The sequence below is a fragment of the Talpa europaea genome (assembly GCF_964194135.1).
Source record: "Talpa europaea genome assembly, contig: HAP1_SCAFFOLD_127, whole genome shotgun sequence".
Lineage (NCBI taxonomy): Eukaryota > Metazoa > Chordata > Mammalia > Eulipotyphla > Talpidae > Talpa > Talpa europaea.
The window spans coordinates 95,126-118,730 of record NW_028167992.1 but is presented as its reverse complement, the minus strand read 5'-3'; the positions used below and the strand labels follow the sequence as shown (position 1 = coordinate 118,730).

The following is a 23,605-nucleotide window of genomic DNA, read 5'->3' as shown; positions in this document are numbered from 1 at the left end:
ATAAAAAAGGATTTTTATTGGGCCGTGTATATATACTCTTACCCAAATTTATGAATCTTAAAATGGCCAACCTGCTGGCCAAGAATTTTCAGCTTTGTATTAAAGCTCAGAGAAAGCCAAGGGAGTGCATTGGAAAGGAGTATTGTCATTTTAGAGAGAATTTTGGACTTAAGTTTCCATGCAGATGATATTTTTGGTTTCAATTTTTTTAGAGATTATTTGTCTATTTTCCTTAACATTTTTATTTGTGAAAAAATAACTTTTTTTAAGATTGATTTATTTATGTATACAAGAACTGCGATACAGACCAGAGGTGTGGGGGTGAGAGGATCACCAGAGACAGAGCGGGGAACAGAACAGGAAGATTGACTGAAATATACTGCTGAGGGGAGCAGCAAGTGAGACAGGAGAGGTCTGCTGTGCCCTGTGGGTCAGCTCCTTGGCAGGAATTGAACTCATGCTGCAGTGGCTGTGAATAGCTCCATAGTGCTGTGTCTTAACCCCTTGCGCCACCAGCGAGGCCCCCTATTTTTATTTTTAATAAAATATGTTTATTTTCTGTTTTAAAACATAAAAGCTAATAAGCTAATTATATCTGTGAAGGTAATTTAATGACAGGAAAAATTTTTTCTTGGATTACCGTAGGGTTATTTCTCATAATGTTTCATAAACAATATAGAGGATTATGTATATTTTTAAATATATGTTGTCTTACTAATACAAAATATGCTGTTGTCCATATTTACAAAGCTTAGCATTTAAGAGGTTATAATGTTTTAAAAATATTTCAATTACATGAAAATTTTTTTAATGTCAGTATTTCATTTTTGACATTAGCTCAGAGTATCACACGTATGACTACCACGCCTTCTCCCACCCTCAGTTCTCTGGGAGTCGGTCAGTATTAGATGAATTTGCTCTTTTCGAAGACCTGCGTGAAGGGGCTAGGGGTTGGTGGGGTTTGAACCGCCCACCTGAGCTGCTGTCTCAGCAGGTGTCTGTTCCACAGGTAGGGGTGAGGCTGGGAGACACTGAGCAGGAGCTTCTGTAATTATTTTGGTGTTAGCTCAGTGTGGGGCATTCAGGACTTCTCAGCCAGCCAGAGAGACAGGAAGCCAGCACCCTGGCCACCTTCTGGTTTTCTGCTGCTCCTGAGGCTTCAAGCCCCACCTGCATCTTGGCCACCTTCCTCCTCCTGCCCCTCCATGCACTGGGTGGCAGGAGGGCGGGCTTGTCCCTGGACACAGGTGATGTGCATATAAAAGAGAACCAGCTTCTGCTGGTGGTAAGAATGGAGTGCTGTCCTGAGGACCAGGGCAGTGCACAGGTTTACTTTAAAATGTACAGATTCTTCTCATTAAGGTCATGATAGAGGTTTTTTTTTATTATTGAAAATAAGTTTATAATACAAAAGAAAATTTCAATTATAGGTGTCAGTACTCTTGCTTATAAAATTTGATGAATAATGCTGCTTAATTGGGATTTAGTTATTCACAATATCCATTTTAAAAAAAAAAACCTTAAAATTGCAAAGGAGCAATAATAAATTGCCATATACTGTATTTTAAAAATAACATTCCTATGGTCAAGAAAGGGGAGGGGAACCAAGGTCTTCATCATTACTGAAATGTTAAGATATTTGCTCAGGGAGAATATAATAATTCAGAGTTTGGGCTTTGGAGTCACACAGCTTGGAACTTCAATCCTCTGGATTTCTTACTAGCTGTGTAACACTGTATAACACTTTGGTCAAGGAAAAGGTAACTACTCAGTATCTGAAAGGAAAGGATTTGCTCTGCTGGGACAATGGAGGCCTATACTTGTAAGGAATAGTCTTTCTGAACAAAGCAAACTGCTAATTTTGTTTTGGGACTCATAATGGTCAGGAACTGGTAGACTCTCAGAAGCAGAAATTCAGGGAGCAGTAGACCTTTCGCTGTGGCAGCATCGTCACTGAGTGAAGCTGTTGCCAGTTAAGTGACTTTCAAACATGTGATGATGAAGTTGAGTTGTCACAGACTCAGTGGCATGAATTTGAAACTCTGATTCTTACTCAACAGTAACAAAGCTGCCTTCCTCGTAGCATGATCATGAAATCAGAGATTGTTTATGAATTTTTGCTAAGAAACCAGTCACCATCTTCATCAGTCTGGCTTTGAAGAGAATAAAGCCTCTAAACTATGAAAGCCCCAGTTTTTAGAGCATTACCTTATCACATCAGGGCAGTATAGCACCTCAGACTTGTCACACTTCTCTGTGTTATATAGTGCATGCTATTCATTTTCACTTATGTGTGCTTAATACACAGCTCTACGATGTCAGCATTTTATGTAGTGTTTATCTCACTTTTAAACACAAATTATTTGTTTCGTAGACCATTTCTGGGCTTGTGTGGGTTTGATTTTGTTTTGAAGCTTTTTTGAGCATCACAGATCTCTTTGAGAACCTGGAAAAAAATCTGAAATCTTCTGAGAGGTGTATATGTGCATATCTATTTTTGTATACAATTTCTTGAGTGCTCAAGAATCCTCAGACTTTGTGAAGGTTTAACCCCAATCTCAGACTTACCTCTATAAAAATCTTTACCTCTAGGGCCTCCCTGGGGGCGCAAGGGGTTAAGACACAAGCTCTGAAGCTGTCCGCAGCCTCTGCAACTCAAGTTCAATACCCATCCCCCCATCTCCCCTCCCCCCAGCCACGGAGCAACCCACATAGCACAGCAGACCTTTCCTGACTCTCCTGCTACTTTGGTCAATCTGCCTGTTCTGTTCCCTACTCTGTCTCTGGTAAATCCTCTCACCACCCCCTCCACACCTCTGGCCTGTACCCCAGCTCTTGTATGCATAAATAAATAAATCTTTTTTTAAAAAATCTTTACCTCTAGAAGCAAAGGTTTCATAGGGGTTATGCTAATAAATGTAAACCTTTAAGGCAGAAAATATAAGATGTATCTTGAAAGTTGAGGGTAAAGGTTGAATGGATTAGACAGGAAGGTACCAGGTCCTTGATACCACAGTGGTCTTTTCTAGACAGTGGCATAGGCCGGAACAGCAGGTTTTAAACCAGCCCCACCTAGGGATCCTATTCCAGACCTTACCCCCAGAATTTGATTAATCCAGCCTGGGGATTCTAGTCTTAGCCACTCTTAGAGGAAAACTCAATTTCTTTATAAAATCCACATATTATTAAGACAAAGCAGGTTTTCCCTGGCTTCATACATGTTAGATTTTAAAGAACTCATCCTTGAAGTTTTCTAATAATATTTTAATGGACCAAAAAGTGTATTTATCTTTTAATAAATAGGAATGGTCTCTTTGCTGTTCATAAGCTTTCTGTTCTTTATACTTTTTTGAGTAAGGGTTTGTTCACCCCAGTGGCTTTCACCTAGAAAATGGCATATGAATTTTCACAGATTATCAGAGCAGTATCCTCTTCTCCCACTGTCATAGTTTAGAACACAGCAGAAATGCCAGCTGGCAGTAAGATTCAGAATACCGCATCTTTCTACTCTGCAAGATTTTTTTTGACCACCACTGTATCCTTTAGTCTTAAGTATTGACTGTGTCTTAAGTGTAGTCTTAAATGTATTAACTGTGTTAAATGGAAGTGTCCCATTACCTTATTTTATACAACTAAAATAAGTCATTTTACATTCCCGTGTTTTATTTAGCTATTACACATTTTTAATAGTCAACATTCATTGGAAACCTGGTGTCTTTGGATGGTGATCTCATATCTTCAGTGTTGTTATATCATACATGTCCCTCATTATGTCTTAACTTTCAGATCTTACTTAAAATGATTATATCCTGTCAGAAAGTCTTACTTCTTAAATACGTTAATGCTGTATAGACTCAGAGCTAAGGATTAAAGACCTTGGGGAATAAAAAGAAAAAAGAGGAAGGGCAATGAACAACCCTATTAATAATTGCTGACATTTGATTAGCTTTGCTGAGTTCCCCCTGCCCCCTTACCTGCTTCTAAAATCCCCCTTTCCTGTTTTTGCATTCTTTTTTGTTAGGTAAAATCTGCTGACTGAAAGAGGACTAGGAGGTTTGAGGCACTAGACATTAAGAGGCTTAGAGGGAAACAGGGTTTTCTCTGCTGTTGACATCTCACTCCACAAAGGTTCTGAACCCACTACATGTTCAACATTGCAGTGGTGGCAACATGCCCCAGCAGAGACCTTCCCTCAGTGCTCCCATGGATGATTGAAATTCTCAAGCATTAGGAACTCAGCCTCTCCTTTCATAAGGAAAGCTAATAAGCATTTTTGTTAACTCAGACTCATGCAGTGATTCTGAATGGCTTGCCTTCCATTTCTGGAAAGTCAGAGGTAGTACATCATGACAATTTGACATGAGTGCAGATTTATCTATATGTTCCTTAAGGATTTGTAATGCATTGCTTTTTTGCATTTATGTGTTCTGTTTGTACAGAACTTTATCCCATGTAGGATCATATGGTGAACACTAGAACTTTGAATGACTGTATAACGCAAGAAGAATCGTTTATAAATCATTATTTCTGGATATATTTTTTTGCATGTCCCAAAATAAAATTCAAAGAGAAAAGATTTTCTGGAATCATATTAACTATATTTAGATCAAAGCAAAACATACCAAAACTGTGGATGGGTTATTGTTGTTTCATCAGCGCATATAATCTTTCCTTAGCTTTTTTTATTTACTCTCAATCTTTTTAAGATAATTACTTAACTATGTGAGTTTTATATAAATATATGGATAGGTTTATTGATTGCTACTTAGTAAGTTCAAATAAGCATTGACTTAATAAGCATTTTGTTTTAAACTAAATTTCTTGAGGGGGTTCTTCACTTTTAAGATTCTTTACATCTCTTCGATATCTCTACCATCTCTTTATTTTTAGTACTTAAATTTTTTAAGAGTACATTTAGGTTGACAACAAAATTGAGAGGGAGGTGCAGAGGTTTCCCATATATCCTCCACCCACACATGAATAGCCTCTTCCATTATCAGCATCATTCACCCAAATAGTACATTTTTTACCAAAGATAATCCTACAATGACACATCATAGTGACTGTAAATGCATAGGGTTTACTCTTGGTATGGTTACGTCTAATGAAGTTTAGTTTATACATTATTTCTTTCTTGTGCCTCTAGTGTTAGATCTATAAACATCATCAAGGTTTTCTACTATGTTATCTTCTAGGAGTTTTGTAATTTTGTGTATTACATTTTTGGTCTATAATCTATTTTGAGTTAATATTTTGTGAAGGATATAAGTCTGTATCTAATTTTATTTTATTTTATTTTTGCTTACAAATCTCCAGTTGTTCCAACACCATTTGTTGAAGGGATTATGTTTGTCAGTCAGGTGTTTTTTAAACACAAGAAGAAATGCCTTTGCTGCTTTTTTATCTCCATTCTCAGCTTCCTTGAATAGCCTAGTATATAATATGTGTGTGTTTGTATGATCCTTACTTCCTATAAAGAAGGACTTACCTAGAATTTTTAAGAGTTTTGTTAAACTTCTCTATATATTGCTTAGGTTTTCTTTAAATAATTAGCTTCCCCTTACTGCCTCAAGTGTTTATTTTACAGAGAAAAAAATGCATACAAACTAATACCACTTCTATGTTATGCTGACATTATTCTTATCAAATGTATATCAACAAACTCATTAAAAACATCAACGAAGTCTTTAATTTTTCACATTTGATAAAGTCCTTTCTCTTTTTAATTAGCTAAGTACCTACAAAATGTAAAATTTTATCTATCATAAAATAGTCCTTCTAAAATCTTTCAGAGGAAGTTGTTCCCAAATCCAGAAACCATTTTTTTCTCTTCCCCCATAAAATTTATCTTTTTACTTATCCTAAATTACAAAGGCATTCAATTGATTATATCAGGTTTTCCTTAAAGTAGTAGTTTGTGGCACTATATAAAATGTGCCCCAGTCACCACAGAGTAATTACACTGGTAGTATCTGTGGATAAGCTTGTTTCATAAATTCTCTTAGATTCATATGTACTGTCAGGTATGTAAACCGCTGCTTGAAAATAAAAATAAATGTGGATAAGCTTGTTTCATAAATTCTCTTAGATTCATATGTACTGTCAGGTATGTAAACCGCTGCTTGAAAATAAAAATAAATGTAGTCATTATGATGTCATTTTTAGGAAAGTTGCATCAAACATTCCAATGAAGCCAGTGCTAGTCAGAGTAACTGCTGGCAAAATCAGTGCTTGCTGTGTAAGTAATTTACAACATGTACCATTCATGTTAACTGACTTCCACCTACTTTAGAGATACAACATTTATATCACTTTTTGGGTTTATTTTTGTAATTGTGATGTAACACATAAGAAATTTAATACTATATCTGAAAGGCTAAGACTAAAGTCTGTGTGCACTTCCTTGTTCAACATGATTTCACTCCCCCATCCTTCATATTTAAGTCTAGTGATTTTTATGATTGGTCACATAATATGCAGGTTATATCATGGAGATGGAATTTATAATACTTAATTTCACTGAAGATACAAAAAAGTTTGTAGATAAGTTAGAAAATTACATATTTCTAAATATTCTGAAAACATGACTGAATCTCAAGTGTTTTGCAGTACTACTTTTAACTCTGTCCTTATAAAAGCAGCCCAAATTCTTGCAGCTCCAATAACTTAAGGAAGAGGATTTATCAAATGCCTCAAAGTCAGGCCAAATTATTTACTAGCACAGTCTGGAAATGAATCTACTGCTCTAAACTAAGGTATGTGTTTAGGATTCAGATCGACCCTGATGGGTGGTATAACTTATTCTGCATTCCCATTGCCACGTGTTCCTCATTTACTGGACTATCTTTATATGAAAAAAAATTTAAGCAAAAATTTAAGCAAAAATTTAAGATTTTAAAAAAATCTCTAAGTATAACATGCTTTGATTTCCTTAATAATATTTATTATCTTAGAATTCAATGTAATTTTTACTTCATCATTTATTAATTACCCAGTGACCCATTATACCAGTGCCCCCAGCACTAAATATCTGGCTGTTATTATAGTTGGACTTCTCTCAATCTTGGGCAAAGAAAATTTCCCTAAAAGCCACAGGAATTCCCTGAGATAAAACTTCCCTAGAAACTGAGTTAAAGGTGTAACTCTGTTGGTAAGTACCTTTGGTCCAATATTCATTCTTTCACTTCTCCATTCAGTTTGTCAAATTGAATTTATCAAATACCAACTATATTTCAGGCAATGTATAGACTACACTAGAGATAAGAAAATAAGGAAGACTTAGACCTTGATCTAGAGTTGTTCACAGACACCACAATAGCAGAGATACGCAAATAAATAATTATATACAACAGGTATTTGCTCTGTTGAGTATGGCTTGGGTCAGACCCACAGGAGGGCCTGGAGAAGAGCTGGGAAACAATAACACAGATACATCTCCTGAAATACCAGTCACTGCTGCCCTTGTCCACCAGCCATGACCAGAACATCTAACTTCTAAGCAGATCAGCTAAGCTTGTTTAAAACATTGTCCTTTCCTTTCACAAAACAAAAACTTACTTCTCCACATGTGTTCCTAGATTAGTAACTGGTACCCCCATTTGTACAGTCTCCCCACCTAGAAACCATGGAGGTTTCCTAATTTCTTTCTCCTTCACACACCATGGCCAACCAGTAACTGGGAATTGTTGTAGCCTCCTCTCTGTCCCTTCCTTCTCAGCACTGCTAATGTTGCTGCAAAACACAACATTACTTTATTTCACATAAATAAAGTTACTTTATTTCACATAAATAAAGTTACTTTATTTCACTAAAATAAAGACTTTTTACTTACCCTAAATTACAAAGGCATACAATTGATTATATCAGGTTTTCTAAAAATAGTAGTTTGTGGCATCATATAAAATATGCACCAGTCACCACAGAGTAAGCTTGTGCTTCACACAAGCCCTCCTATTTGGATATTTGCAATAAACTGTTCGTTTTACCCAACTTGAGACTTGCCTCATTCCAACACACTCTCCCCATATCAAATTAAAAATTGAAGTGACTCTATTTCCTGTAGGAAAAGGTCTGAACTCCTTAGTGTTATATTTATGTTGAGGGTGCTAATGTTTAAGCCAACCTGGTTGGATCCAAATCCTGGTTTTGCTGCTTACTAAGGTAGTTATTTAAGCTCTCAGACCAGTTTTAACCATAAAATTGGGAAAGAAATATAATCTGTGTCCTAAGGTTATTATGTGTTAAGACTGTGCATATAAAATGGTTAATGGGCCTCCCTGGTGGCTCAAGGGGTTAAGACGCAACCTATGAAGCTGTCCGCAGCCTCTGCAGCACAAGTTCGATCCCTAGCCAGTGAGCTACCAACATGGCGCAGCAGACCTCTCCTGATTCGCCCGCTGCTCCCCTCAGCAGTGTATTTCGGTCATTCCACCTGTTCTGCCCCACACTCTGTCTCTGATGAATCCTCTCACCCCCCACACTTCTGGCCTGTACCCCAGTTCTTGTATGCAAAAATAAATAAATCTTTATAAAAAATAATAAAATGGTTCATAATGTCTGGCACAAAATAAACACAATGGTGGTGGTAGTCACGGTGGGATAGTGTGAAGTAGTGTCCCAGGTAAGTATGGACAGGCAGGACTCGTGTTGCCTTCTAGGGACTGTCGTTGTATAAATGATAAATGCTGTTACAATTTTAACATGATGCTAAATGATCAGGGAGTCTGAGAAAAAACTATAAAATCTTGTTTTCAAATGTCTTATTAAAACTTTAGTTGTGGAGGGTAGAGGGTAACTCAAGTTCTAAAATACAACTTAGTACCTCCCAAACCACAAGCATGAAAATTGCAAAATATTCATGATTTTGTTCCTGTGTACCTTTACCGTAACCACAAGCAATTTGGTTATAGTATATGTAAACATTTAGGAATTCTCCTAGGAATAATTTGGAGAGAAACAAAAAGAAGGAACTAGACATTGACCAGACAAAAGGGAAGAGAAAGTAGGAAACTACAATAAAGTAGTAGAGTGCTTGCAGTAAAGCTTAGGAAAGAGGAAAGATGACGGAGATAAACAATGACTTGTGGAGGATAAGGGCTACTAAGATTTAAGAGTTGCTGGTGAAAGTAGAGTAAGGGCCCTATAGTGCAGGGCCGTACAGAATACATATAAATTCAAAGTGACCAGTAAATACATATAAATTCAAACCAGTGTTAAACACATATTAAAAAAGAAACAGTTGAGGAAATGCCTTTTAGCACCAAGCACAGAATATGTAGAATTTCAATTTAGGCTCCACATACTGTGTTTAGACCACTGCTAACACAGTGACTTTAGAACGAAAATTAATTGACTTTTCTCAATTCTGTCATCTCCAAGATGGGGATATAATAGTACTAACCACATAGAATAGGTAGGATTAATTGAGAAAGTAGCCTCAAGGACTTTGCTGATAATTTGTAAATAGCAAACAAGCACAATAGTAATGTGAGCTCTTCCTGTTGGTGGTAATTAAAACACTATGTTTGTTTTCTACAATATTTTACAAATATCTCAATTAAATTTGGGGAGAAGGGTGTAATACAGTGACTTGTTTTTTCCTACATGACAGTTAATGTTTGCTAATGTCTGTTATTTAGAATATTAGCTTTTGTTCTCCTATTCTAGCGAAAGGAAAATATTCTAGAGCTTCCTAAATGTGTTGCTTGTCTCTCTTTCTCCACTCTGTTTTTCACATGTGGATTAAGTTCCTACAGAATTTGATCTACAACTGAAGAATGTAATCTGCAGCTGAAAAACTAGAGAATTTCCTAACTCCTTACCAAATTTAATGAATACAATAATTGTTATAATGCTTGTATGTCTTAATTAGTCTCCCTATTGTCATGTATACCCTATTTCTGGTATTAAATAAGTTCATCTTTTCTGGTACAAAGTAATTTTATGGATCTAAACCAGCTTGATTTTCATACTTTAATACAACAGTATTATTATTAGTGCTGTGTTGGAGAACATCTCCTATGGGACCTCTCTCTCCAGCTCAGTTAGGTGACTCCCCAAACCCTGTGCTCCCACAAACTCTGTCATTTCTATCTCTTTCTTTTTAACTTATTTGTAACTTCAAATAAATTGTGAACACATTAGCCTTAATGGTAAGAATCATGTCATGCAATGTAGAACAGGACTTGGTGGATACTCAGATGATTTTTGTTAAGTCAATGAATGCTACCCCCTGTATCACTTATCCAATACTTAGACCGTGGTTAGTAGTACACAATAACTGGTCAAATGAATTAATCAGTTAAGAAGACCATTAAAAATAAGATAAAGTAGGTAAAAGTAAGATTAAAAATGTAACCCCAAAATTATAATTTTAAAAAAAGATATAAAATGTAACTGTAGAATTAATAGTAACCTAATTCCAAAGACTGTGGTTCTCTGTCTGGCTTCTTGCCCTTCCTCAGATGCCAAATGCCTTACCCTAGTTGCCTGCTTGCTAACGACTCAGTAGCCTTCATGAGTGACAGGTCTAGCCTTCTACCCTGGAAGACTGAAGAGGGCACCTGACACCAGTGACTGCTGTTTGGGGCTGAAGAGCTCTAGGCCTTAACTCTTAAGAGTACGATAGGTGATACTGGAAAAGTCGTAGTATACGCAGGAAACTTGTTTACCATGAATGTCTGTAATTGAGCTTTCATCTCTTCGTTCACAGGAACTTGACTTATGATACGTAATTACATAGTAAGCAAATAGTAGACATAAATCAACATTGAAAATTGCCACCTGGACCAACAGCACATGCTGTGTCAACCTAATGTGAGAGCTAGTTTCTTCTCGGCACATGACAAATAATCAGAGGCGAGTTTGCAGGTGCTGTAAGAAACAGCTTAAAAGACTATCCTGGCATCCATCGGTAGCCTCAATGTATACCACTAATTGCCCATAGTGTGATGATTCTAAGCCATGGGCTTGCTTGGACCTTAGAACCTTAACCCAGTGTGTTGCAGCCTTCCCCCTCCAAGTACCCCTAGAATTACTGCCATTGGCAGGTGTCCAAGAAGAAGGCTTGAACAGCTGCCTTGATAAATGGGTTTCCCCCATTCAGGCTTGCAAATGGGGAGTTTGAACTGCTTTGCAGTACTCCCTGCCTCTGGATTATAGAAGCTGCTTACAATGATAATCAAGTATCCTGCTCACTGGTACTGTGTATTTTTCGTTTTGGAGATATGTAAATATTTTTAGGGTCCTTTAATGAAAGGGATAAGAAATCTCTCTAAAGAGAGTTGGTTTCAGCTTTTCTCTTTTTTTCCTTTTCTTTTTGTCTCTCAGACAGTAGGGATTGTATCCTGGAGCCGCTTTCCCTGCCAGAAAGTCCAGGTGGCACCACCACTTTAGAAGGTTCTCCATCTGTGCCTTGTATTTTTTGTGAAGAACATTTTCCTATGACTGAACAGGACACACTTCTGAAGCACATGATTATTGAACATAAGATTGTTATAGCTGATGTCAAGTTGGTTGCTGATTTCCAAAGGTAAATTTTTGTTTGGTCCATAAAAGAATTCAATGTATTTATTCCTTAGAGGAATGGCATAACATATATAAAATTTTTTCCTGTACGGATTTAAAAATTCATGTTCTCCTTCAGACCTCTTCCTTGTCTTTTTTTTTTTTAATCTTTGCACTCATTTGCCTTCCTTATTGTATAAATTGTATCTGAGAATGTTACATAATGTTGTATTGCCTACATATTCAAGAACTGACCAACTTTCCAAAGAGCGGGTAATAGACCCTTTACCACAGTCCTTGGGATTGTTGGCATCCTGATCTCTCTCAGACTGATGTTCTTTTCATGTTTCAGACCTTACAACCTAGAGAGTCCTTCCACAAAATCCAGATACACTTGGTAAAAGGCCAACTAAAGGGCAGTTTGGGGGAATAGAGGTCCTCTTGGCATCTTTAAAACCAAAGGGTATTGTTCAAACTACTGTCAGCTTACCTGCTAAGATAAGGTTGAAAAACCAGGAGAAAAAATGAGTCATGCCATGAGCAGAGGGAGAATAAGAGTAGACTATTGCTAAGGTCAATGACTGAGGTACTGAGAGAAAGAGGATGAAGAAAATGAAGAGTGGATAGAGGTTGAGTGGTTGAGGAACTGCCAACACTGGAAATACAGAAACCTGACCTGTACAGCCAAGGTCCAAAGAGAGTTAGACTAGAACTTATAAGTGCCTGTCTTAAAATGATCCTTATCAACAGACAAATAATGGAGGCAATTATTTTTTCCCCAATTCACAATATATAGATGTAATTGACCAAGAGAAATGCCTTCTCTTAAGAAGTTACAGCGGAGTAGTTGTGTTCATGACATTATTAAGGGCACCTGCTAAGATCTGAGACATCTTTTATACCCAATTAATGGTAGCCAAAAATTAGTTTTCTGCAACTATAGCTTGAGTTTTCCATAGGCATTTATCATTCGTGAACTTTAACTTTTGAGAACATTTCAGTTAGCATTCCAAACTGCCGGAATAATTTTTTAAGTTGGAATCGCCAAAATAGTCATACAGATAATATCACCTATTCTCTAGTCCTTCATTCCCTTCCCAGCTACCTAGTACCAATAACTAAATGTTTGCTGTGTGCCTTCTTGGTGTGGGCCTTTACATTTACTCAGCATTGCTGAGTCAGTTTTGGTGCTGCCTAGTCAGGGGTAGAGGTAAAACAAAGTAGGGGAGGCCAGTTATATGAATGATGTATGCCAGCAACTGGTATAATAAAGTTTTATTTTCAGAGGAAGTGTTCTCTGCTTCTCATTCTCATGCATTATTGTGCGTGTGTTTTCTGGGAGAAAACACATATATGATATGTAATTATGTAGTCTTCATATATGACATGTAATTATATCTAGTCACGTCTATTGATTTTTGAACACTTAGTGGGCTACAGATCTTCAAATTCCTTTCTTAATCAAACCCATTGACAGGGTTATCAAATAGTTTCTCCCAGAGGTTAACTAGTAATTTGAAGTTTGAAGCCAAATTTTTTCTATCCATTGTCCTCCTACCTAAATTAATTTTCACTCTCAGGAAGTAAAAATGTGATAAATTCAAACTGACCAAGAATATACATGAATAAATTCTGTTGTTTTTCAATATCTTTTAATCTAATCACCTTTAGATCATACCCTCCTACTATTTAGGGAAACTAAAAATACTACTCCATAGCAATATAGTCATTGATGATTTGTGATCAGGATTAACTTGGAGATGGTTCCTTTCCTCAGTTCAAAAAAATGGTATGATGGAGAAGCGTGTGGAGGAGAAAGCGAGGATTCACTTGGTGTGAATTAATTCACTCAGAGTTTCTGTACAACTTGAATAATCTTATATGTACATATAAAACTTCTCAGAGAGTAAAGCTACTGCCAAGTACAATAAGTAATAAAGATGGTAAATAAAGATAAGAGATGGTCTTACCTTGTGCTTTTCAAGAAATAAGCTATAAGTTTTCATGTTAAATTTATTTGACATTTTCTTTATTGAAACAAAGTAACAATAAAACTCTCTGAGGCAGAGGGAATAAGATGAAAATAAAAGTCTTTCCTTTGAGTCATTTAACATAGTTATTTATACTGAATTGTTAGCTTTATTCAGTAATAAGATTTCCAGAAGATAAATGTTAACTCCTTAATTCTTCCCCTTTTCTATATTAAATCCCACTCGTTCAGTGCTACTTAATTAGCAATCATATCTCAAATCTTTATGCCTCTGTCAATAAGCACACTAGTTACAGTGGGAGGGTGGGCAGGCAAGATATTACTACAAGCACTTTTTGTGAGATAATTCTGTGAAGGGTGACTAAAGTTCTTTTTAAAAAAGTATTTGCTGGGGCCTCCCTGGTGATGCAAGGGGTTAAGCACTGCATTATGAAGCAATCCACAGCCTCTGCAGCATGAGTTCAATCCCCAGTCTGCCACATGGTGAGGCAGACCTCTCCTGTCTCCCCCGCTGCTCCCCTCAGCAGTGTATTTCGGTAGTCTGCCTGTTCTGTTCCCCATTCTGTCTCTGGTGGGTCCTCTCACCTCCTGCATCTTGGCCTGTACCCCAGCTCTTGTATGCATAAATAAATCTTTTTTAAAAAAAAAAAAGTATTTGCTAAAGACCTTTGTTGTTCTTTCCACCCAATATTCTTTCAGGAAAAGGACTCTGAAACAAAAACTTTGCCTTATATGACTGACCCATTAGCTACTTTTTCCTCCTTTTCTCAGGAGCTGCCTAATATCTCAGAGATGTAGCTAGAAATGGTATCTGCAGAATATGCTCTCCAAAATTCACACCAACTTTTCATGGAACAATAAATAACTTTTCATTAAGTGTAAAAACTGGTAGACTGTGGGCATAAAGCATTGTCTTCTCTCCCATGGTCCCTGAAAAACCTTCCCTAATATTTGAGGAAGGTAACTGAGGTTCTTCTAGACAAATCTTCCCATGATTATTAAGTCATTTGATATAAGTACTTGCTTCCCTTGTGCTACAACCTTGAAATAAACTCCCTTCCAAAATAAGTATGTGATGAGAATCCTTTTCTTCAAATATCCGTGACAATACCCAAACTTGGAAATCCTTGGAGACTAAGACCCATTAACTATTGGAATCAGGATCTTGTTACCTCTGTGGGAGCACTTCTTTGCACCTCTGGCCTCCTTAAGCAGTTCCAAAACAACAGCCCCCAACAACTGGTGTCAACTTTCAGTATTTGGGCAGTAAGTTAGGAGCACTTCAGATCAAGGGCCACTTTAGGTAATGCTTTTCAGAAAGGGGGCATATTCTGTAGCTCAGTTTTGTCTTCTCAAAATCATTCTCCTTTGTCCCTAAGAGGAAAAGGTGCTTCAAGTGCTGTTACAACTGTAATTTTAGGGGCTATTTCCCGTCCCTTTATTCTGCAGTTTTTGTGTAGAGTGGTTCTCACTTAACACTTAGAGGCACTGTGTTGTAGGAAACTAGTTTGGATTTAGAGCCAGAGAGACCAAGTTCAGATCCCAATTCTGACATTCTAACTGTGACCTTGGGTAGGTAAAGTCTTAGTAACCAGTAGCAGCTAATAATTGGCATCCTTATTATCATCATCACTCTGCTTATCTTCCACCACCTTAGCCACATGTATATGCCCACAGATGCTATTAATAAAACTATTTTGACCTGCTTAAAATGTTTAATGAAATGACATCATTATTGTTTCGTTGTTAGTCACCAGTTTTTCTCTGGAATAAACCTTATAATTTACTACTTTTTTTCTTTACTACTTTATCTAAATATTTACATTTTTCTTATAATAACTCCCATTGTTAAACACTCAGGACATTGACATGTATCATTCTATTTAAGTATCAAATGAGTCAACTGAGTTTCAAAAGGTTAAAAATGTTTAATTCACATTCATATGTCTGAATGCATAGTCCCCGTTCCTCTATTTAGTATTGCCTGCAGGATTGATGGAGGCAGTTATTAAAACATCAACTCTGAGCATTTAACCACAGTCTTAATTAAAAAAAAAATTTTCTAGCTCAAGATCCAAGCAGATAAGAGACTCTTGTTGTGTTGACTGGCTCTTCATTATAAAGTAAATTGATGACAGTTCAAGTAACAGTCTGGTCACTAGTTTCAACTCTGGCCTTACCTGCTTCGTGTTGTTTCACACCGATTACTAAATCTGAAAATTTTTCAAATACAAGCAGCCTGCATATCCAAGGAACTATCACTGCCTTCTAACAAATGTAGCCCCATAATGGGACCAATATTACGAAGGGCTGTCTGCTATTCTTGGTTTATCTGGAAGACATCAGATGGTCCTCAGAGGAGCTATGGACAGGAGTGACGAGAGCCCCTCGTTGTACTGGTAGCCATGCAGCCACTCTGGATTGAATTTGACTCTCCTGTTTTTTTCAGTTCAGTTATTTCAGCATCTGGTTGGTTGGTCATGGAAATTGGTCATAAAAATCTCCGTATTCCAATTTGGAAAGAACAGTCTATCTCCTATTTCTGACATCTCTAATAGAGGTTGTCCTATGTTCCTTCATCCCTGTCACCACTTTGTAATAGAAAATATGCTGATAAGATAATGAAAACAATGACTGGAAATATCATGTTCTCTTAATTCTTCTCTTGCTTTTGCTTTTTCCCTTTTTTCTTTTTCCTCCAGGGGAAATAAAAGCACCCGGCAGGAGAGGGGGGAGATGAAAAAAGGAAAATTAGAGTTTTGTAGGATACTGAGGATTGCAGGGTGCTGAAGCAATCCCAGAGTGGCCAAGGAAATGTTTCAGCCTTTTCCTCTTTTTGTGTGGATTTAATATGCACTGCCTTCTGCTTCTGATACTTCTAACGTGGACGCCTGCGAGCAAGCCATAGAAACATGATACATCATTTATGGTATTTATGATTTGAAGCTAAGCTAGAGCCTAAAATATGTCATTCTCAGATCTCTTTAAGACAAGGTCTATCACTGCTCTATAAGGATAGAGTTCTCCCTTTACTTACCAATCAATTGATAGTGTGTCTGTGTATAAGAAGAAAGGAAAACATATGGTTCTCTGGAATATAGAAAAACCAAACAAAGGATCAGACAAAGACAAATGTTAAAACTGACCCTTAAAAGCTGACCATAGATCTGAGGCACCCAGGAGGGAAGAAGGAATCAGGACAGTAGAAGGAGAAAAAACAGTGTGGGGGAGAGCACATTGGACTATGGTGGAGGACTCTCTCTGCTTTGGTGGTGGGAGAACTATGATTGACCACGCCTGAAGGGAGAAATCCTATACTATCAAAATATTAACAAGTGTGTAAAACAATGGTACTTGACTAAAATACATATATATTATAAAACCATATGGTTCTGTTTTTATACATTCTGCTCTTCTTTTCCTTTTATGTTCTATACTCAGCATTCTCATCCATTTAGATTTATTTTAGCTCATGTGACAGTTTTCTCTTTCTCTTAGACCTTCCTGCCAGCACATGTTTTTCCTAATATGTGTGTGCATGAATGCCCCTTCTGTAGTGGGCATTTTCTCAATCATGGGGTTGGGAAATTGTGAAGAACAAAAAGCAGGTAAGAATAAAAGGAGACAAAATACTGGAAGCTGGAGGCTACTAAAGGCAAATTCAGCAATCTTTAAATGCTCTTATCCCTCTTTAAAAGGTATAGTGGACTTACCATGTAAAACACAGCTAGGTGCTGCATCAGACCATTTAAATACCTAAACTCCTCTTTCTGTAAACTTCATCTGTACTTCAACTGTTTCACTAAGTCCCATCACTTCAACTATAGACAGCCTTTCTATTTCCTTTCTCTCCATGAAGGAAACCACAATCTCTCTTGTTACCATTTGATAAATGAAATTGCAATTGCCAATATAAATCTTGTTAGACAAATGAGAAGATGAGCAGCTTGTTGAATCCTATCATCTTACTCCCTCTTTCATCAACTATTGAGGCTTGAGTGGTATGCTCTGCTTTTAAATTTAGCCAATGTGCTTCTTTATAACTCTGCCTATTAGATACAAGAATTATAACCTTGGTGATTTTTCCAAAGGCTAAATTTGTCTCATTTCAGGCACAGTGTGGACATTCAGATAAAGAATTTAGACTGACTTCTCATTGCATTATTATTATGACTCCTATTCTTTTGATGTATAAGATAACCAACCAAGTTTCAATTTATTGGAAAAATGTATGATAAAGCTTATTTAATCGTTGTTGCATTTCAAATTCACATGAACTTAGATGTGATTTCAGAAAAACTTCATTATCACAAAGAAAATAATTCATTTTAGCTTTCCCATATGTCTGTTTATTAAATTTGGGAATAGTAAAGTTTAATCATTTCCATGCCTTTACAGGGTAATTTCATTTCATTAAATATTTATTATTTCTACAATTCTCTACTGCCTTTGTATTTACAAATTTTCTAGCAGTTCTCAGTCAACATTTGATTTGTTGCTTTGGAATGATAAAATGTTCTTATAAAATCCAATCATACTGAATAAAGGAATATATTGAGTCTTCTCACCATCTTTTCTTTTTTATTGTTCTAAGGTACATTTTATATTGGAGGAAAAGGTTCACTGAACAGCCCATTACCGATTTTTGTAGTGTGATAAGAATTAATTCCACAGCTCCTGTTGGTAAGTGAACATCTTGGCTACCATTCTTTCTATATAATCCAAAAATTGTAAGGAGTAGTCTGTCTTAAATTAGAAATCGCTCACTTTAATAATTTCTAAAGCTTAATTGCTGTGTTTATGTTATCTAACTTCAGTAAAACTGAAACAGACCCATGTAACAGAAGGGAGATCCTAATAGATATATGTGTAGACGTGTCTATAGATGATAGAGGATTGGTTGGTTGGTTGGTTAATTGGTAGGTAGGCCCATAGGTAGGTAGGTAGATAGCTAGAAGGATAGATACATATTTTTGCTGAAAGGACAAGAGTTCTTCTGGGAAAAAATGGTAGGTATTGTTTCTCATTTATTTTCCTAATCTCTCAACAGAAGAGCAAGACAATTATTTTTTGTTATGTGATGTTTTACCGGAAGATAGAGTACTTAGAGAAGAGCTTCAGAAACAGAGACTGGTAAGAATTATTTTAAAGGATGAACAATGTGTAGGAAATACATACATAATATTTTTTTTAAGTTTTTATTCTGGAAATTGTCAAACATACACAAAGAGGAAATAATACATAAAGATCTTAAAACATAGAAAAGCATACACTTGATTGAAGATTGAAGCATTTCATGTTAAAAATGCGGAGAGAATTTTTGGCTTTGTTTTGCTTCCTGGATTATCTAAAATAACAACAAAGCTTACACATTTTAGTATAATTTTAGCTGCCTGACACATGCTAGGGTTCAGCAGTCGTGGAAAAATGCCCCCAGCTAAATTGAGTTGAATTGATTAACTTATTTTCTCCTCTTCACTGGAATGTGCTATGCACTAGCACTTCTTTTATTCCCCTTTATGAATTAAGCATATAGTTTGATCAACAGAGTAGCCTTTCTCATTTTCATCCTTAACTAGAACAAAGCTAATTTGAAAACCTCAGCATCTTTAAAAAAAAGAGCATAGGGCCTCCCCGGTGGCATAGCAGGTTGAGCGCAGCACTGTGAGGCTGTCCGCACCCTCTGCAGTGCAGATTTGATTCCTGGACAGCCAGGGAGATATCCACATGGTGCGGCAGACCTCTCCTGCTCGCCCGCTGCTCCCCTCAGCGTTGCTTTCAGTCCATCTGCCTGTTCTGTTTCCCGCTCTGTCTCTGGTGAATGCTCTCACCCTCCCGCGCTTCTGGCCTGTACTCCAGTTCTTATATAAATAAATCTTTAAAAAATAAAAAGAGCATATATAAATGTGAAAATTTTCATATGTTGAAGAGTAATTTCTTAAAGTCATTAATTTTGTTTAAAAATATGCAGTTTCCCATTACTTTTGATTTAGCCTCAACTATTCTTTGAATTGATTTACTCTTCCCTTTGTGGTTTAAGTGTTCTTTTTATCTTCTGACATGGCTAGATAAGTTATGAGAAAGAACTGTCATTTCAATATTTCTGCTAAATCCTCAAGAGATTTAGGAGGAAAATAAATCCTATGTATACTACACCCATATGATTTGAGAAAATCCCCTGAAGCAAATTTTATTTTGTAAACATCCCAATGATTACTTCCTCCCACAGGGAGAGATAATATTGCTGAATACTGATTTATAAGTAAGAAAAATTCTGCTTTTCCTATAGCAGTAAGTCCAGTAAAGAATTGGCACTTCCTTTCTCTTTTTTTACCTACAGTGATTTCTTAGGAAAGCCCATAACAAGGATGATTTTTTTTTTTTTACTGTCATATTTTATGAATTTTGGTTCGGTGAACTCATTCATAATTTTTAATTTTAATTTCCATGAATTTTTTTCCATTCTTGTTCACAATGACCTTAATCAAAACCAGTCAGATTGTCATCATCCCTCCCAAAAATTTCTTTGTAAAATCTCAAACCTTACTACTTAACTACTGCTATTTCTCAGTAAACACAATCCTTGCTATATATCTGCATATAGACTTGAGTCCCCAGTGTTAACATGGAACCAAGGGGTTTCCAGGGACACCTAACTATTAAGGAGGGTTAAAGTAAGAGGTTTGTCTGGATGATCCTCCTTTGGAAGTTGGCAGTAAGGACAGATTATCTCATGTGTAATGAGTTCTGCAAATCAGTAGCAGGCATTTCCAGAATGAAGTCTACATGACCAAAGAAATAACTTCCAACAAAAGTCATAATATACCTTTTTCTTCTATTAAGTTAGTAAGATTTGAAAATAATGCTACTAAATAGTGGCATGAATGTTAGAAGACAGGAACTTTTTTCCAGCACTTGTAAGAATGTGGTGTACCATTCCTGAAAGGCATTTTGTCATCATGTATTGGAACTTGAAGATGTTGATGCTTTTGCTCCATATTCTCCCTCTAAGAACTCATCCTAGGAAAATCACGTAACCAGAGGATTATGAAATCAACTATTCTGCCAAGGTTTAGTTGTTTCTCCTTATTTTGTTATTAATGATACTTTATCAAACAATTCCTCTTCATTAGTTTTCATCTAGCTTCTGGAAATTGTAGTTTATACCAATTAAACTGCTTGGCGGTGGTTATATAATTGACTGTATTTTTGAGTAAACCCATCTCATTGTCAGGAGACTTTCAAATCCATGAGGGGGAACCTTCTAATGAGAGTACTACTGGGCTTTTGCTCTTCTGAGATCTGCATTAATGATTAATTGCATACATATCAGCCTTTGATATTTTGTCTCTCATTTGGAACTCTAAGTAAAGCATTTAAATACCTTTGTATATTTGTTCTTAGTTCAAAATGACTATAACTACTTTAAGGACAAGAATTATGTCTTATTTTTAAATATCCTTCAGTGGCATTTACTATACTACTACTGAGTTCGCATTGGTATTTTTCCAAACCCCACTTTCTAAAAGAAAAAAATTCGTATTTCTTCATAAGTGGCTGGAGACATAGAGACGTTAAGTGAGCCACTTACTGTGGCAGATTAAGACTAGAACCATATTTCTTTTACATTTCATAGGTTCCTTGACATTTGTGAGATTTGTGTTTTTCCCCACTTTTTTGACGGAACAGATTTTTTTATTGAATTTTTTCATCTGTATTCTGAGGAGAGCTTTAGAAATAGGAAAGATTTTTGAGGATTTTCATAGTTTATACCCCTTTTCTTTCCTTTAAGAAATTTCCCTTCTCATCATAAGACCTTAATTTCCTCTATTGGTTCTTTACCGTCTTTTTTTTACTAAATGGATGTATTTAAGTTTCCCAAGATTTTGTCCTCCAGCCAGTGTGTGCACTCTCACCACTACTACTGCTGTGCTGAAAATGTGATGCTCTGCAGAGTAGGCAGTCAGTTGAGTTCATCCACAGCTTATCCTTGGTTCATTGCTGAACCCCAGTTCTAACCTCCCCTATGTTAGACTTCTCATATTAAACTCAATCAACTTCTTGAGTTTAATATGCCTAAAACTGAACTGATTATTTTTTCTGTACCAAAACATGATTTTCTTGCTTTCGTTTTCTTACATGATGGTACCACCATTCTCCTGGTCACTCATTTTGGAAATTTCTGGAATGATATTTCACTCATTCCTTTTCCTCATCTCCTTACTTGAGTCATTTGTCAATTTCTGTTAGTTCCATCTGAGTCCCATAGCCACACCCTTCTTTGCAGTCCTCGTGGTTTTTACCTTTTCTGTGGACTCGCCTTTCAATCAATTTTAAAATATGCAACAGAACATTTTGTTCTCTTCTTCTAAAACCTGCAGTGGTCTTTATCACCTATATTTCTTTTTTTTCAATTTTTTTAAAATCTTTTGTCTTTTTTTAAAGATTTATTTATTTATTTATACAAGCACTAGTACAGTCAGAAGCACCGGAGGGTGAGAGAATTCACCAGAGACAGAGTGGGGAACAGAACAGGCAGTCTGATGAAGTACACTGCTGAGGGGAGGAGCGTGGCAGGAGAGGTCTGCACGCCATGTGGGACCATTGCTGGCAGCTGGGGATCGAACCGTTGCTGCAGAGGCTGTGGGCAGCTTCGCAGCCCAGCACTCAACCGCTGCACCACCAGGGAGGCCCTGTCACTTATATTTCTTTAAGGTTTTCTAGGCTAACACTGCTTTTCCGGGCCTTTCCCCATTCTTTCAGTTACCTAGTGTATAATTCATTCATTGATCCAATAAATACTTATACCAGACATTATTCTAAATGTTGCTGATATGGCAATTGATGAAATGAGCAACCACTCCCTGCCCTTTTAGAGATTACATGACAATGAAAATACTAGCCACATTCACTCAAGTTTGTTAAGTACTTTCAGGACTCAGCTTCATCAACTAGGAACGCCAGCCCCACCTTTCTACCTATGTTCATAATATGCCCCAGAAGACATTGCTCAACTGTCCCATTTTCCACAAAAGCTTCCCACGTGCTACCTGTTGGAATTAATAACCTCTACTAAGCTCTGTTAACACATTATTTTATTTGGCTTTTCAATTACAATTAGTTGTTTAAAAATCTGTCTTCCTTACTAAACGACCTCTTAAGGGTTGGAACTGTCATGTTCTTTTCTTTGTGTCGTCTCTGAGCCATGTACACAAAGCATTAATTTAAATTTAATCCTGAAGTAATGACTTGGTATTTCTATAAAAATGTGCAGTCAAATCACCCTGATCTAAACAAGAGATATAAAATAGCCAAGTCTGGCATTTTTAATCACTGGGTTACACTTTTCACTAAAGCATTAAAAAAATACTATTTTTTTGAGTTGCCTACAGCAGAAGATACACAGCATTCATAAGCTCTGTGTAGCAAGATGTAACTTTTAATTAAATTGGGAAGAGAGGAAACATTCATTTAAATGCATGGAAGTTGGTTTTATTTTTTAGTCACTTATAAACATCAGCCTGAGAGTCATTCATAAAAATTATAAATATTTTATTAAAAAATATTAATCTCTATAGCAATTTAATCCTCTGGAGAGAAACTGTTTTTTGTTTGTTTGCTTTTAATACTATTTCATATATCCCATTTCCCCTCATAATAAAAAACAGTAAAATGCAATTACTTATCTCCCACTAGGAAAATTTTTCTTCCTCATGCTGCTTCTCTTTATAGATTTTAAAGATTTTTAGTAAAGGATCAAATTATTTTTAATCAGTGACCTCAAAGTAAAAAGTCAATGTGCGTTCATACCTTTCTTGCATGATTCCTAACTTTGTAGCACAAGTTCTCGGATTGTATCTAGAGCAGCTTTCCCAAACGTGACATCTCCCTTTGAATATAACTTCATTATTAACAATGCAACAGAGATCATGTTAGCTGCAGTGGCCATAGAGTGATTTTAACACTCAGGTTACTATTTTAGAAAAGAACTCAAGGGCCTCCCTGGTGGCGCAGCGGTTGAACGCTGAGTTGCGAAGCTGCCCGCAGTCTCTGCAGCACCAGTTCGATCCCCGGCCACCGGGTGGGGGGTCCCACATGGCATGCAGACCT

At 36.6% G+C, this 23,605-nt stretch overlaps 1 protein-coding gene across 1 annotated transcript in view; it reads left to right on the top strand.

Moving 5' to 3' along the window:
• The window catches only part of ZNF277 (zinc finger protein 277), a gene marked incomplete at both ends in the record, with an annotated part of 60,696 nt that overhangs the window by 6,385 nt on the left and 30,706 nt on the right, over positions 1 to 23,605 (top strand). Inside the window, 4 exons of the mRNA XM_084259801.1 lie at positions 838 to 950; positions 11,329 to 11,530; positions 18,090 to 18,178; positions 18,546 to 18,628. Of these exons, the coding sequence (XP_084115927.1) occupies positions 838 to 950; positions 11,329 to 11,530; positions 18,090 to 18,178; positions 18,546 to 18,628 (487 nt within the window). The remainder of the gene's footprint in view (positions 1 to 837; positions 951 to 11,328; positions 11,531 to 18,089; positions 18,179 to 18,545; positions 18,629 to 23,605) is intronic.